This window comes from Electrophorus electricus, unplaced genomic scaffold (genome assembly GCF_041902795.1).
Source record: "Electrophorus electricus isolate QZ-2024a unplaced genomic scaffold, ASM4190279v1 Scaffold40, whole genome shotgun sequence".
Taxonomy (NCBI): Eukaryota; Metazoa; Chordata; class Actinopteri; order Gymnotiformes; family Gymnotidae; genus Electrophorus; species Electrophorus electricus.
In genome coordinates this window covers 1,021,540-1,039,187 of record NW_027658693.1, presented here as the reverse complement: position 1 = coordinate 1,039,187, position 17,648 = coordinate 1,021,540, and the positions used below count along the sequence as shown (strand labels likewise).

The 17,648-nt window shown below is 42.7% G+C and overlaps 1 protein-coding gene across 1 annotated transcript; it reads left to right on the top strand.

Moving 5' to 3' along the window:
• Positions 1–12,026: 12,026 nt before the first annotated feature.
• Positions 12,027–17,330, top strand: LOC145643366 (ubiquitin carboxyl-terminal hydrolase 29-like). Its single transcript, XM_081709392.1, has 13 exons — positions 12,027–12,261; positions 12,442–12,727; positions 12,819–12,858; positions 13,080–13,250; positions 13,498–13,629; positions 13,752–13,878; positions 14,037–14,173; positions 14,602–14,695; positions 14,824–14,903; positions 15,022–15,147; positions 15,634–15,703; positions 15,780–15,918; positions 16,785–17,330. The coding sequence occupies exons 4-11, from the start codon at positions 13,096–13,098 to the stop codon at positions 15,683–15,685; spliced, it is 903 nt and encodes a 300-aa protein (XP_081565518.1). The 5' UTR covers positions 12,027–12,261; positions 12,442–12,727; positions 12,819–12,858; positions 13,080–13,095; the 3' UTR covers positions 15,686–15,703; positions 15,780–15,918; positions 16,785–17,330.
• The last annotated feature ends 318 nt before the right edge of the window (positions 17,331–17,648 follow it).

The window sequence follows — 17,648 nt, the reverse complement described above, 5'->3', positions numbered from 1 at the left end:
AAGTCAAGTGGTCTGAGCGAAGCGAACTGCGAACGAGGCATGGACCAGACTAACCAGGACCAATATTTTGAAAGGGATCAAAGGAGGATGACATCAAGAATAATTCTGATGATCAAGTGGTGCACGGTCAAGCAAATTGCAGCCAGATACAATGCTGTTGCTCCAACTAACATGTCTGAATGCACAGGTCATCACCTTAGCACATTTGGATGACCTGTTCAGATGATCTGTTCGAGTGTCATTGCTGTCTGAGGCAAACAGAACGGCAAGACTCCAGTGGGCAGAAGAGCAGAAAACTAAACAGTGGAACATCATCTTGTCAGATGTATCCAAAATTCTGTTGCACTATGATGATGGGAGGGTAAGAATTTGGCATAAGCAGCATGAATTAAAGAGTCCTTCCTGTCAGGTGTCAACAGTTCAAGCTGGTAGAGGTGGCATAAAGGTGTGAGGAATGTTTTCTTGGCACACCATGGGTCCTCTGAAATCAGTAGATGTTTGAACAGAAGGGCTTACCTATGTATTGCGACCGAGTGCATCCCTTCATGCAGCTGCTTAAACTATGGCAGAAGGACACTTTCAACAAGACAAGAAACCCTGCCGCAAGGGTTGTATAATCACGGATTTGTTCCAGTATCAAGACAGCAAATTTTCAATGTTTTCCTGGCCTTCACAGTCCCCAGATCTTAATCCTATAGAACATCCCTGGGTAAAGGTATAACAGGCAGTTTAGAACATGTCAGTCCCTCTATGTAATTTGAGAGAAAATATCCCATGAAGATTGGACCAAGATTCCTGCAGAGTATTTTCAGCATATAGTGGAAACTATGCCAGAAAGAATTGCTGCAGTTCTGGAGGCCAAAGAAGGTCCAACATGCTATTAAATGGGTGTACTTAAGCCAGATACACTGTGTCCTATAATAGGATGTTGCTGGAATGTATGTGGATGTTGTTGGAATGGCCGCAGAGTTGCAGCAGCAGTACAGGTAGTCTGTGATCCTTTCCCCGATCCGAGTGAGTTTGCCCTATTACACGGTGTCGAGTTATGATGTGAATGTTTAATTACACAGGATGGATTGTGGGCGACGGAACCGAACAGCCTTCAGGATTCAAATAGAGAAAGGTGAAACTTCTCCAGCCTTTGAGTTAATCACAGGACTATTGCATAGCAATTAGGGATAACAGAACAGCTTTCGGGGGTTTGGGTGGGGTGCCTTATCCGCCCCTTTAACAGAGTAGTCACAGTTCAAATTTCCCTTCTTCCATTGTTTACAAGGCATTATACATGTGGTTTATTTATAGTGCACAGAGTAATATGCAGCGAGTCTGGTCTGTCTGCTTTGGAAGAGAAACATTTGGCCAAAAGAGCAAGACACAGCCAGGAGGATGATTGGTAAGAGCACATCATAATATGCACCTTAAAGCTGTGCTCTACAGCTAGGTCCTGTTCCATGACTGCATATATAAATTTACTACTGACATTGCCATTTATATCTGGCCATTTACAGTGCACTCTTGCTCAATGCAGCACTTGAAGCTGATTTTCCATTGTGTAGTTATTATGTTCAAGAGATGTTTGACCCGGTCAGGTTGACACACTTTAGTGAGGGCAGAAGTATCCTAGAGGACACTACAGACAGTGACGAAGACATCTCAGAGCGCGAGGTGAGAGGTTGAGTTTTTTGTTACTCTTTCTACGACATACTTTTCATGCCAGGTACTATTGTCCAGTTCAGCCCAATTTAATTTACTGCCTTGTATTATCATATATAAATTGCTGAACATCTTATCACTCAGTTTCAAACATCCCCTCAGCTGTTTTAAGCCATTTCGGTTATTCAGAAGTACTGCTAAATGGATGTGGTGGGAAAATGAGAGCACATCAAACACAGACAGCTTTATGCATTGAGTAGTAAAGAGTAAAAGTTTATTGAGTTCTGTCCCCTGTATAACAGAGTAAGAGGACTGACCCGCAGTACGGTCCCCCTCCCCTTATACACAGAACAGAAGAAAGAGAAAAAAAAGAAAAACGACTCCTACAGAGTATCTGCTAATTCATGTTTTGGTTAGCCTGAGCGCTGAAGGCTTCTTCTATCTCTATGGTTAGAACGGTATGTGAGCAGCTGGTGTACCTGACTCACATGCTTATCTGCAGACTGTTATGCTGTGACTATAGAAACATAAAGCAAAGTAAAATAAAGCAAAGTAAATTTCCACAAAATGAAGTAAGGTAAATTTCCACAACATTTCCCCCCTTTATTCTATATCACACATTATCACACATTTATTCAGCAAATAGCACTACGATGTCTTCATGTGGATCACCAGCACCGCCCATCTTGGGGAGCAGAATGTCTTCACTGAGCTGCGGTTGGTCATTGGCATGGCCGCTGAGCGCTGGCATGGTGAACACACTAGAAAGACGTCTGACACGCAATGACAAAAAAGGAGGTAAACACAGAAGAAGAAGAAAAAGAAGAAGAATGGGTAGCAGAATGGGCAACGCTACAGCCGCTACTGGAACTGTAGGCTGCGGAGTGAAGGCAGATCACATATGATTCATATAATCAGTAATATTAGCGCTGAGATCTGGAATGTAAAAACAGCAGGAAGTGTTAATCATTTTGCACACTCCTCCTTCCTTCATGGTTAGGAGATTTAATACCATTCTATGTTGAAGCACTACTGCCCTTATCGCTTGTTGTTCTATCTTTACGGCACCTATTGCTGCTAAGGTGTCATTAACTACTTGCAGTAACTGATAAGCTAAGCCACTGATCTTTTGCAGGGCTGCTACTGTGCCACCGCCCAGGAAAAGGGACCAACCAATGGTTTCACCCGGAGTGGTCCATGGGTCCCTCAGAATTCTACCACAAGAGTCTATGCTGGTTATGTCTCTCCTCACCCTGTGCTGCTTGGCATGGGGAAGTGTATACACCTGTGTCCTTGGGCGCACTACAGCTGGATAACAACATCCAGTCCAGTTCTGTGGCAATTCACCATAGGCCACCGAACCACCGACCCGCATTACATTCCAATACCCCTGCAGGGTTGTCATGGAGCAATTCCACAGGGAACTGCTATTGGAGTCACTGCAAGTGCCGTTGCTGTGCACCTGCACATAGTCGACGCATCTGGACCAGCCTTCCGGCACCTGCTGCTTCATCTGCTATACAAATATCTCACCCTTACTAGCTGCCACATGCAGCATCATTTTCGGTGGTGCGGGGTTAGTGGGACTGGGACAGTTTGAGGTCTGGTTAATAACCTGGCACATAGAGATTGTCATATTCACTTCTCCTACGTCTGCGTTTTTCAGAGGGATTACAGTCCATGGAACACTGGTATGCTGGCACACCAGGCACTCTTGCTCGATATGTTGGGCATGCACAATGACTGACATACACGCTGTATTTTGCTGGCATTTAGCTGCTAATCGTTCTGCCTCAGTGGCGTTGGGACCCTGAAATGGCAACAAGTCTTCTGATAAGTCGTGGGATTCTTCATCCATGTTAATATGCAGTCTATGTTCTGACTGTGTTAGCTGTGTCTGATTTTCTCTATGTGGCAGTGCTACATGTGTCAGAGGCACACAAATGTCAGCCCCCACCCTTTCTATACAGCACAGATAGCTACCATTGGGATTGTTCCAGTTTCCTCGTAACTTTACCTGAATGGCATTTCCATCCCCGGGCGCACTGGCAATAGTAAGATTGACTGTTTAACTTCACTATCAGTTCTGATGTCCCATACATAGTTTCTGTTTGCAGAATAATCATAAGAACCAGACGGAACCCTAATGATTTGACTCTGCTTTGTGGTGTTTTCTCTTAGGTGACCTGTAATTGTCTGCTGCACTGGCTTATTGAAGGCTTGATACCATGGGATTTGTTCCTTGTTAGAGGTGCTAAAATAGCCGTTGTTTAACCTGGTCCAATAACCGGAGGAGGAGGTATCCCAGGTTATACGTTCGGATGTACTCAAGTGGACACTATGCCAGACCCCAAGTATCACAAGCACCAACACACCCATCTTATGGGTTTCTTGACGGTTCCGAGTGTTGAAAGGGTAGGCCTTGCCTTTAACACCCTACTCAACACAGTTCCAACTCAACCAGTACTTTAATATGCTGTCCACGATTCCCCCTTTGCTCATATGGCTACGCCCATGAGCAATTCTGATTAGGCCCTGCACGTATGATTTGGGTAGGCAAGGTTTGCCCGTAGGTGTGTGTGTCCAAGCACCATTGTACACTGTGCAGTCTAGTTATCTCCACCTGGTGCGCTCGGTGGCGGTAGCCCATGACTGAATCTCCCGTAATGTGGCCTGCGGGGTAGCAGCGGTTTCCTGTATTGCTTGCACAGCGGTTTTAGTTGCAGCTGCCTTTGCTACTCTATCTGCAAAATTATTCCCCTTGCTGATTTGGTCTTCTGTAGTCTTGTGAGCTGCACACTTAACAACTGCAATTGTCTTTGGCAGCAAAATGGCTTCTAGCAAGATGGCGATGTCTAATATATTTCCCCGAGCTTGTCAGGAATTGCCTATGTTTCCATATGGCTCCAAAATCATTAACAGTTTTGTCTGCAGCTAGTTTGCATGCTTCCGTCAGTGCTATTAGTTCAGCAGCCTGCGCTGAATAGGAGGATGGTAATACTTCTGTTTTAAGTATTTCATGATCTGTTACTACCGCGTATGCTTCCCTATTGACCCCTGTGTCGTCCCTGCTTGCTGACCCATCCACATAGAGGCATAGGTCTGGGTTACTTATGGCTTCTTCCAAGAGATCAACCCGCGGTATATATACTTCAGCTAAGATTGCTGTGCAGTCTTGTGGATCTCCATCCTCCTCCGTAGGAAGGAGTGTAGCTGGGTTCAGTGTTATACACCTTTTGACAGTTATATTAGGCATATCTAAGAGGGTGGTGTGGTATCTCAGCTACCACTGGGCTGAGAAGTGTGACACTCTTTGGTCCTGCAGTATTCGGTGTACTGCGTGTGGGACTAAAAGAGTAAGATGGGAGTATGCCACTATGGTTTAGGTAGCGAAATTAGGGCTTGTGGTCGGTTTTGAGACAGCTTGTGTGTATTTCCCTTAATGATATGCCCCAAGAACGTCACTTCCTCCTTAAAATTCTGTAATTTTGCTCTACTAGGTCAGTTAGATGTATGTTACATCTGAAATATTTCCATCAGCTTTTACGCAACATACTAAACAAAGGTTAGGAACAGGCTAACTCAAATCAGGCTAACTCTCAGCAGGTCAAAAGTACTTCAGACTGCAAACTATGATCTTGTATTTTATCAAATTTTATCATAATTGTAACGCAGGGAGGATTGGCAGGATACAAAAGAGGAGCCATGATGCATACAACGATGTTTATTTAGAGACATGGAAGACAACGTAGCAATAAGGCTATCGTGGGATCAAACACTGACAACGTTAACGTTTACACAAAGGACTTATATACGCAAACAATAACAACACAACGAAGGGCAGGCGTGAAACACAAGTGAGCGTGGCCACACGGATGAACACACACACACACACACACAAGCAAACGCACACGGGGAGACGTTTGGGGGGAGGGGCCGTACCGTGACAAGAATATGTTCACACATGCTCTCTCTCTCTCTCTCTCTTCTCTCTCTCTCTCTCTCTCTCTCTCTCTCTCTCTCTCTCTCTCTCTCTCTCTCTCTCTCTCTCTCTCCCATCCTTTCAGCCTTTGGGTTTCAATAATACCCCCAGGGCAGACAGAGCCACTATTCAAGCAATGTAATATTCTGTAATATTCTGCTCTGGCTCCTCCTACCTCTGCAATGACATCCTCAGCTTTTATTTCAGTGGGTGTTGCATAGCCACTCATAAATATAAGTATGCCCCTGCCTGAGCTCCTGAAATTACTACAGCCTATTAAAAAAAACCCCTAATGAGTGAGCTTTTACGTAACATACTAAACAAAGGTTAAGAACAAGCTAAATCAAATCAGGCTAACTCTCAGCAGGTCAGAAATACTTCAGACTGCAAACCATGACCTAGTATTTTGTCAAACATGTTTGTTATTACATTATCAGTGACTTAGCCTTGTTAAAGTAGATGAGGGCTTGTGGTCGTGAGAGAGTGACAATAAGCAGCAGCATAACCTTGTAGAGCAGCACCTGCTCCGAGTTACGCATACGCACCAACGGGTCCGTGCATCTCTGACTACAGGTGAACAAACCGGTACAGTGTGCTGGCGTAAGTGCCATTAACCACTCTAAACTGGAGTTTTGAGTGTATATACGTGGAGGAAGGACAAGTAGTTAAAGAGCATTTCGTCTCCACATGTGTTGTGGTTGCTGGCGGTACTGGTCAGCGCAGGGCACGTGTGTCAAAGCTGGACATACTCCTGTCCAGTGATCTGGCAATGCAAAACAGAGACACTGAGCTGCAACAGAGTTCCAGAGTTTTAACAAGAATTTTGACTTATTGACAACTCGCATATAAGAACAAAGTGAAAGATTTAAGATCATGCTTTTATGTTTCCAGAAGATTAACTCACCTGCCTTTCAGAGACGTGCAGAGCGGAACTTTCAAAAAGCTTATCAACGTGATGAGAATGTGAGGTTTAGGTTCATCTATAGTGTTACAGTAACAATGTGAAATATGGATATTGAGGTCAGCATCACTTAAGAGTGTATGTGTGAAACATCCTTGTCACCATAAATGTTGTGTTGTTACAAAATTAAGCAGTCCATCCAGTTTCATTTACCTGATTTATTAGCAGCCTGTGCCCACGGTCTGACTCAAGTATTTTTATTTTTATTTCCTCCATGTTGTTTATAATAGGCCTACAGTAAGAAATCCTTTTAAAGGTGATCGCCATTTCTCCCATTGTATACTGTTGAAGCATACGAGTTTTTATTCACTGAGAGATATGTCATTTATGGGGATTAGGTACAGCGCGTTTTGTTCAGGACATTCACGACGATATATGGGCTAAATGGGATTGTAAAATAACTAGCTAGCTAGCCATGTATTTAGACAGAACCTGAATTGTGTTACATGGGGATTTTTATCCCATGTTTTTAAGGCTGCGTTATGTACAGCCTAGCATAAATAAATACGCAAGAATGCAGAGCACAAATAGTCCATAGTTTATTTTCCCTTCTATATAAGCCCGCAGGTTCATAGGTGACTAGCTTTTATAATTTCATGTGTAATTTGAGCATAATGGTGGAAACTTCAAAGAACAATATGGAAAAAAAGGAGGGTTGTTTACATAATTGCCCTTGAAAAAGTTTATAAGAATTAAACTCTTGTGTACCCCTCCGACATTCTCCGGAGGGTCCCTCAAAAGCATGTTTATATTTAAGTTGCAATAAAGGACGGGACCAGAAATTCTCTTCAACTAATTCTGATATCAAGTGGAAACAAGTTGTCAGGTTCTGGTCCGCACCGAACCAGGAACGCAGACACAGACACGTACACACATATCCGCACAAATCACCCACGACGACCACTGCTCGGTTCACAATCACACACTTATCAACCATCACGATCACCTGCTTCTAATTAACTCTCTCCCTATTTAAACCCCTCATGTACCATCCTCCAGTGTTTCCCATTTAGCATACTGTGGACTAAAGCTGAGCCTGTCTTCATGAGCTTCCACACATCTGTGTTTTTAAAACTTTTTGGCAGTGCTTTGTGTGACTAATATCCTGCCTTTTTATCCCTCACTCATGTCTTGCTCAGGTGTCAATATGTCACATAACTAAATTAGTGTTCTATTATTTTCTTAATTTGTACAAGAAGTACAAATATGTAGCTATCTAACATTTATAATGTGTATTGTTTCTTATTTTGTTAACATTAAAATGTAAAACCAAGTGAAAACATTTAAATGTAAAAACAGGTTTGACACTGCTTTGGATCTAGTGAAAATACTAGAAGCTGTCAACACCATGACCTGAGCAGTCTGCATTTAACACAGAGAGAGCCAGAGACAATGTACGACAACAACCAAAGGTATTCAGATCTTAAGGGAATCCTTTTACTTAGTCTTCAATTATGCACTCCATAGATGTCATGAGGGACAGCCTCACAAGAAAGGAGGCCTGGTGCATGGCATGCAGTGGTGCCTATCATGCGAACACAGAGAGAGACAGAGACAAGGTAGCAGACAACAACCAATGGTGTTCAACTGCTGTCAGGTCTTTCTCAGTAAACTTCAGAGAATGAAGTACAGGGCAAGCACTTGAACATGCACATGTTCTTCCCTGGATACAGACACTTTGCCTCAAAGACAGTTGCCTCACAGGTTTGTTCCAAAATGACTTCCCTTGTCACTTATTCCCTTATGCAACAGGAATCGAAAAGAAAGGTGTGAGCAAGTACACCCTCCACTGACAAGCTCCTGTTGTTTAAGTGTAAATGGATTCTGTGACTTGAACAAGTCTGCTCCTTCTCTCATCCAATATAGAAATTGCTCACCGAACTACAATGAGTGAACAAGGTCTAATGAACTTGCTGTGAGAATGATCTCAGTAATTAACTCAAAAAGGATACGCTCAGAAGTGATGATTTTTTTTAAAGTAGGAAGGATTTTGATATTTCAAGCTTGCCAGCAGAACTAGCTAGCCTAACCTGGGATGACAGCCAATGCACAGCATCACAGCTGGGGGAAACGGATGTGAAATGTCAGTTTAATCGGCAAGGCTCAAGGCAACAGGGTCCTGTCCCTTGACTTAGGTTGATCTAGAGGTATTTCAAGAAACTTCTCAAGCGCACTTTAGTGGCAAAGAACAATATTTTCACTTGAACAGGGACCACAGATTAAAAGTCTGATGCTCTACTGACTGAGCTATTCAGGAGAGAAGCAATATCAGAAACATTACAAGTGCAATGTACATGTATGCAAAGAAAATTGAGTTCATGTGTATCGCATTAAGATGTCAATCTGCCTATGGAACATAACACCTCTTACGAGGCTCGATTTTTGCTCTCAAGCTGCTATGGTTTTGTCATGTTGTCTAAGAGAAGAGGCTTTGGTCGGTGGAGTGAGTCTTTGATAACTAAGATTGTAACTAAGATTGAAACTGCTCACCGCACTACATCGAGTACACAAGGTGTAATGAACTTGCTATGAGAATGATCTCAGTAAGTAACTCAAAAAGGATAGGCTCATCATGATGCATTAGCTAACATTCGGCACTCATACACAAGTGTGAATGTTCAACATTCATTCAAGCATCTCGAGGTCACAGTCTGTAGTGTGTACAAAAGGAATCTAAAGAAAAGGTTTGAGCAAGTGCATCCTCCACTGATAAGAGATATAACTTTAGACTCCAATTGTAACATTAGAAAAAAAGATGTACATACAGTCCATTTGTTTAAAATGTTCTTTGATGTGAAGCTCATATTATTTTGCCCCCACTTACGCAGAACTTGATTGTTGGAAGAATACAACAGGGGAACTTTCAGTTGTACTTCACATGACTGACACTGTGTAGACTTTAACTAATGTACAGTTGTGTAGCTTTAGAGTTGTGTACAATTAGAGCAAGTGACCTAAGCAACATGTTTTGCATACACAGTTTGCCTTAACAAATCTATCACTTCATCATGGTCAGAATATTTGTTATAGATACATGTAATGCTTCAGCATTGCTACTAGTTCTAATACACTCAAACTAGTGCACCAGAGTGGGTGATGGTAATGGTACTGTTTGAAGCAAACCTATATGACTGGGGTTGGGCTTCCACACACTGTCCCTTTCTCCCAATTCACAGAACGGAAACGACTCGTTTTCAGCCTGTTTTTTTTTTTTACACAACCAATTTCCAACCTCTATAGATATCGCTTGGAATTCAACAGGCACCTGTTGCTACTGCACCTTTAAGACGGATGTAAGATAAATGAGCTCCTTTATGATTGGCTGCCCTGTATTGTGCTTCATTCAAAAGGTACTCAGAGCTGAAATGCCTGAGAAAGGCAATTTAAGTGGGTGTGCTAAACCTCTATAGGCTGACTAGGCAGAGATAGGTCAATAAAGTGTTCTTGTGACATTAGAAATACAAATTTCAATATGGGGGCATTTTTGCAGCTAACTAAAACACTGACCTAGTTAAGAATTTTAACATTTAAAATAAATAAATATATAATATATATTAAAAGGTGAATGTTACTTATTTCACTCTGAATGTAAAACAGTCCATATTGTGTTAAATGGGATTTCCATCCCATGTTTTTAAGGCTGCCTTATGTATAAAAAAGCAAGAATGCAGAGCATGAATAGGTCAGTCTTCCATTCTGTATCACATACCTACCCTTGATAACACTGTGGTAACTGGAAAAAAAACAACCCTTTTTACTCAGTTGTCACTACTTCCAATAGACTTCACGCTAATCTCATAGAAGTCCACCCCTTTCCGTGTCCTCCGGAAACAGCACTTCCGTTGTGTTGTGACAGGATTTGTTCCTGAAGTTGTATGCGTTTTCTAAATTTGCACCGCATTTCTAAAGTGTGTTACCACTTTGATGAATATGCTTTGTGTATTTGCAGCACGATGGGTTTTCCAGGACACCGTAATTTATGCATGTTTAATTCCATCTTTTATTCACGTACTAAGCCCAACTCTATAGGCTAATATTTATAAAACCGAGATAACCATAGAAACGTCTTCATCTGTGCTTGATACTTTCACGGAAAAACGGAACTGCTGCTTGTCAAGCTTGTTTCATCAGGTTTTATATCATCGTCATGACGTGTTTGAATTGATCCCAGACATATGCAGTCCTCATCAAAATCCATTCAAGTCCTAGGCTGTGAGTAAGCTATGTTCTCTCTCTGGTCACAGTTGGCAAATAAATTATGCATATAGATTGTGGGGAAAACACTTTAGCACGTGTTCTCCAAAGAAGTGTCTTAATATGAGCTATCTAGCTAGTTCCAATGTCAACTGTAATCATAACACTGGGTTTCTCTCTGTGCTCAGGTGGCTTATTCGCATGCCAGTAACATGTTAGCGATATTGCAGTAGTATGATTTTTTATGTTGCCCGTGATGAAAGGTGACAGCGAATAAAAATCCAAACATTTTTTTTGTTCAGGTCTTTTTAACGGTCAAAACCCACACATATTTATCTAACAAAAAAACCAGGTTCCCTAAACTATCCCACATGTCATACTGAAGAAAAAAAAATCACTTGTTGCTAAGAGATAGTAGAAGCACAGTAATCCGCTACCTGTAAAAATAACTGAACGTTACAACTCTGGCTTTGAATACATTCTTATGGATTCTATTTACAGTGTGGTTATACAATAAAATAAGTTGTACATTAAAATAATTGTAATTATTTACAGGTGCACACGTTTGCCAGAGCGCAAGACTAATTGCGTTTTAAAGTAACAATGCTTATAGATGTATGTCTAGAGAAATTAGGGCGCAAATGTAACTTTGTAGCCAGTTATCTATGATAAAACGTAACCTGTCATATTTGGAACATTTCTCCTTACCACAGGGCGAGACAGTGAGGATTTTAGGAAAAACATTACGCTACCTGAATTTACCAAACTATACTGCGGAAGTTAAAGAATCTTACGTTTGAAACGCTTACACACACACACACGTAAATAATATTTATTTTCAAGAGGGTGAAAACGTATGAGAACTGAGAACTTGCATCAGTAATGACGAAATAATACATATTCATAACATCTAAGAGTCAAAACTCCGTTTTAAAACAAAACAATGAGGTGCGCTGTATCGCGAATATCAGTTAAAGGACCTGTAAAAACCATATTTGATATTTTACTTAATTCTCTAATCGAGTAGATCACAGATTCGAACAGGATGGGCTGTGTTTGCTCGTGTATGAAGGTATGTATGTTTTTTCCTACACTTTGGGAACGATTTTAAATACGATAATCTGAAAAGGATTAAGATTTATTGTGCATGTCACGGAACGCTTCCACTGGTCACGTGGTATGGCCCGCCGCGTGCACTGGGAGTTCTTCGTTGACTGTCTCGTGCGTAACCTTGCCTATGTTGTTCAGCACACACCTGCATCGGTTTACTCTTGTCATGTTTGTATGTATTTAAACCCTTGTTAGTGTGTGCCTTATTGTCAGTCGTTGATCATGTTCGTGTTCACGGTCACAGTTTGTGTTATACGTGAGTGCCGGTGTCTGTATCGTATGTTAATAATCGTTAATAAACGTCTCCGTGGAGCGAGTCTGTACGTCCTGTTCCTTGACCAGCGGCACTCGGGCCGTTACAGTGCGTAACTAATTAGCATTTTCCTGTTAAAAAAACTAGCGCAAATGCAGATGATTAAAAAGTTTTTTTTGTTTTGTTTTTTAAATCAAAATGAGATTCTTGTAAGAATACCGAGATATCGCTAAGTCGCGATAATACTTCATATACAAATCAATACGTTTCTACAATGCTTTTCTACAGAAAAAGAAGAAGGAGAAAACGAATAGAAGTTGGTGGAGACACATAATCTCATCCTCCAAAGTGTCTGACTCCTGCGTGGCATTAGACGGTCACGCCGCGAATGTGACCACCTCCACTTCTTGCCCCTCTTCCTCTGAGGGGTCCCTGATCTTCAGTACTGCTTCTTCCTTTTCACCTGTGGACATATCCCACAATGCCTCTTCTACCCAGTCGTGCCTTCCTGGTCAAGCCTCCTCCTCCTCCTCCTCATATGAGTCGCTCAGGACTACAGCAGTGATTGTTCCTGGTTAGAGCTCAGCAGATTTGATCATGTTGTTCAAATGCATAGTCTGTTTTTGGTTAAGGACATTTACTCCAAGTTTCTGTTCTCTATACAGAGGCTGCAGATAAAGATGTGGACTCCGTGCGCATTGAGAGGTGGGTACATTATCAAAATTAATCTTCGTGGCAGAGAAAAGTGTGGCATGGTGGTTACCCAATGGCACTGCCATTGTAACTTCCTTGGGGCATAAAACGAGAAAAAACATCATTGTATTTTTCATTCTTCACACCTTTATCTGTCTAAGGGTTGTTATGTGAACATTTTGTGCATAACTGGCCACTGTGTATTCATCTCTCCCTTCTTTTCTGTCTCTCAGGTTTCCGGCTGTTCTGATGCAAGCAGACACTCGTGTTCAGCCGCGGAATTTATTGGGACAGCTGCTGCACGTCCTCAGGAGTAAAAGGAGGCGTCAGATTGGTCAGGGTGAGGGCCAAGGCCACACCCCCATCCATTCCGCTGTCGAACACCTCAACATTCGGCAGCTCGGGTAAAGACGAGAATACACACCGCGTTTTACTACACAGCCTATTAAGAGTAGATGATTTTACAGTTTACACAGGTGAAGCTCAGTCTTTTTCTCCTATACAAATACAAACATATTGTAATTAAATGAGCAGTAAGTCATTTAGCAGTTCTTCTTCACATTATGAAACAGCCATTATACTGACATGTAGTGGCCTGGATGTTTCAGAGCTTGTGCACTAAATCTATTTTTAACATGGATGACCTGTTAGGTTTCCCAACATTGGGAACAGCTGCTATATGAACGCCACTCTGCAGTGCCTACTGAGTATCTCCTGCTTCTGGAGACCCATCAGAGCTCAGTCATCCTGCTTGACGGATCCTTCTAGTTGCCAGATGCTCAGGTACCCGTTCAGAACCAGAGGCTTCACATGGGTCTAAATGAACTGTTTAATCATGAGTGCTTAAGGAGGTGCTGTGATGCTCAGAGATATAAACCACTTGGTCTCCCTGTTGCTGTGTGTAGATGTTTTTCAGATCTGCAGCAGGCCCGGCTCACCACTCGCAGCACAAAGCAGAAGGTGCAGCTCCTGGGAGCCCTGCTTGAGTGTGTTTCAGCCCGCTGCCCTGCATTCGAAGAGGACTATGAACAGGTCCAGCTAAATGGCCCCCTCAGCCATTCAGAACACATCAGAACCTCACGCAGTACCCTGCAGGAACTGCACACGGCCACCTTTGTTTTCTCACCGTGCTGCTGTTGAAGTCCAGGAGCAAATCCTCCTCTGATGTTCTCCTGTGCTGTCCTCCACAGGATGCTCATGAGTTCCTGATGCTCTGCTTACTGCAGCTGAAAGAGGAGGGAGAGAGACTCAGGGCCTCTTTCTTCTCTTACATCTGCCCTGTGGCAAACTTTGAGTTTCATATCAAGTCTGTGCTCACATGCACCAGGTAATTAGGTATCACTGTTGCATATCTCCTTTGTGTTAATGGACTGGTCTTAACCAGTCTTAACGTGTTTGTTTAAAGTACATTTTCTCACAGAGAGTAGGCGCTTTCTCCGGACATCTCTGTTTAAAGTATTCATGAAAGTTTCATAACATACATAACTTAAATATGAACATTTAAAATGCTCACAAGTTCAGCTTGTATTCATCACATAGCTTTCAAATCTCAGAGAGTGTGTGAGTTTGGGAAAACATAACAGACATGGACTGAGCATTCTAAATGTTTTCTGCTCTGATGCTTCACATTAGATAAGATGTTATCTACTTGTAAAACTGAGCATATTAGCATGTGATAACTCAAACTGTATAAGGGATGCAGGAGATTATTTCTGTGCAAATGTTGTAACATTTCTGTTCTCCATTTTGTGAAAGCTGTGGAAAGCAGAGCTGCAGAGTGGATGTTTACAACCACCTCTCTGTAAATCTGAGCCCTGCTACGACTGACAGCCTACACACTTACTTTAAGGTCGGTCACCTCACACACCCTCTTTGGATAAGGCTTCATTACCCTGTTGTAAAGGAGAGAATACAGTTATGACATGCTACCATTTTGATTTTATCACTCTCAATGAAAGGGCCTCTTTCTTTTTTCAGCCAACACTACTGGAGCGTTTTTGTGAGTGTGAAGCAGGCTGCGAGGCAACTGAAGAGGTGGAGTTTTTCACACTGCCACGGTGAGTCTCGTCTGACGTAGATGACCTTAAAGAATGAGTTTTAAACCAGTCCAACACACACACCCTCCTCCACTCACACACACTTCCAGTCCTTAAGTCACTTTTCCTCTTGGAACAGTATTTTCGTCCTCCACCTTAAGCGGTTTGACATGCTGGGCCAAAAGCTCTCAGACGTGATGGACGTCCCGTCCGAGCTGGATCTCTCTGCCCTTCCTGGGGTGGCTTCTCTCAGGCAGCAGTCGAGGTGAGCTCGTACCATCAACCCGTGCCCACATACTTCTCTGTCCACCCATTCCCATTTAGCTACAAAATGCCGACTGAATGGCTTTGTGGTTTGTCCTCAGTGGAGCAGCGGGAACCCAGGACAAACCGCAAGAAATGCAAAATGATAAACTGGGGGAAAACTCCAGTCCCCAGCCAGGTAGAGCTGTGCCATTTTCTTACAGTGGAGTGATAATATGGCTGTGTATTAGTATCTGCCATAATGACTAAGTTCTTTTAACCCATCAGTAGTAAATGAGAGAGGAGAAGGACAGGGAGCTAGAGGACAGCAAGTAAGCCTACCGGTGAGGAGAGAGAGAGACCAAAAAGAAGAGAGATGCAAGCTGAGAGAGACACAGAGACAGAATGAGAGAGAATGAAAGAGGCCTGTTAATACAGAGATGGCGTTCGATCCGTGATGCGTTTTCAGTTAATCGTATGAAAAAAAAGATGTATTTGTTTGTTGCAGGAATGTGCACCCACTGGCACCTACAGACTCCAGGCGGTGGTTTCTCATTTAGGTGACAGCATGGACCATGGTGAGTAATCTGACATTATTTATACACGTGCAGTAGAAACTATTAAATGACTAAGGACCACCGACTACTCCGACAGGCCACTATATCAGTGACACAGCTGAGGGAGAAGGACAGAGCTGGTTGTCATTCAGTGACTTAAAAGTATCAAGAAGCACTGAGCCAGCCATCCTGAAGAGCAGGACAAAAACAGCCTACCTGATTTTCTACGTGCACAGGTAGAATCTCACCTTTCAGACTTAGGAATGTAGGTACCTCAGTCTAGGAGCACTCTAACAGAAACAAGTTTTACAAGCTTATATATGTAGGGAGTAAATTAGCCTTTACTGTGCCCTGGGACTGCAGGTCTTTTGTGCATGACAGGTGAGTGAGGCCTACTCCCAGCACCGGTTGGCAGGTGCTAACCTTCTTTCTCAGTCCTTTCACCCTTCCCTCTCTGTAAAAGAATTAAAAAAATTTTAACCCATTAAAATGAGCCATTTTTTATTCTCCACAAAATAGTAAATGCCCCCTCTGGCGTTCTTGTTAAAACACTTTTTCCATATTTTTATCCCATAGATTTATAACATGAATAATACTATACTTGTCAAGTCAACATATTTAGATGAGGTGTCCTAGTGTCAGTTATTGTCTTCTAATCGCTATTGGAGATGTACAAGTCCCCATTATTTATCCCCAACATTGTTCATACTAAAAGATACATTTCTTTTCCAAGTAGCACATGGCAGTGATTAAACACCTATTTACATGGACGTCACTTCCATCGCCACATATGAGAACACTACCAGGGTGCTTCACTGACAGAGGAAGAGCTTCAGTCCTTTTTGAGAAATAACCAACTTGTATTTTAATTTGCAGATGTTAGGAGTGAACCAGCATCTGTCTATAGTTCTTTTAATTGTGAGCACACATATTTAAACCCTTGTTTTGTTGTTGTTTGTCAGTGTTTGACCCCATGTATGCTGCTTTGTTGTGTTTTAAGACTGCCTGTTATGTTCTAAGTAGTGTTAATGCTTAATGTTCTTCATGTTTGGTTTTGTCTTGTTCTGTATGATAATAAACGTCTGTGGCATCTGAACCACAGCTCATCTTTGCATCCGGCTTCACGTCACAGGAACACCGACCGTTGAAGGTTGCCTCGAGCCAAGGGAAAGAAGAAAAAGGGGAAGAAGCAGTGTAGCTGCTTCTACCCAACCCATGCAGGAGAATCCTCCATGCTTGTGGGAACACTCCCTGTCATCACATCGGGGGAGAGTATCTCTGGAGGATTTTGGGGGGGCCCTGGTGGTGGTCCAGGATCAGATGCTGCAGAGTCCTGCCTACCTTCACTGGATTACCGGGACCCGTACGATTACGACTACCAATATCCAGGGTCTGACTCTGCAGGGTCCTACTCTCCCCCCACGGACTACCAGGAGGACTATGAGGATTACAGCAGGAGTGAGGAGTATGTTGACGTCGGCCTCAGGTCGGACACCGAATCCGACCGCTCTGAGGATCCATCAGTGGAGGTGGAGGAGGCCCGCCATGAGGATCCTTCCTGTGGTTTATAGACAGGGTCAGAGGACTCTGAAAGCGACGAGCCTCCGATGTTAGTGCTTAATGTTCTTCGTGTTTGGTTTCATTTTGTTTTGTGTGTTAATAAACATGTCTCATGTGAACCACGGCTCGTCTTTGCATCCTGCCTTGTCTCCCACGTCACAGAACAGCAATTCATCTACACTTCTCACAGATAAAACTATCGCTAACGGCGAAGAATAAACATGTTGCAAAAAAGCAGTAAGAGCTAGTATGCAGAAACAGTGGTGTTAGCGCAAAACAGTTTCAAAAACAGGAGTCTCCTTATGAAGGAAGGAGGTTCTTATGAACCTCTGTATTTTGACAGCAATTACTGACCATGTGCCATTAAAACCATGCCAGGTATGGTATTAATCCACAAAATAGCACA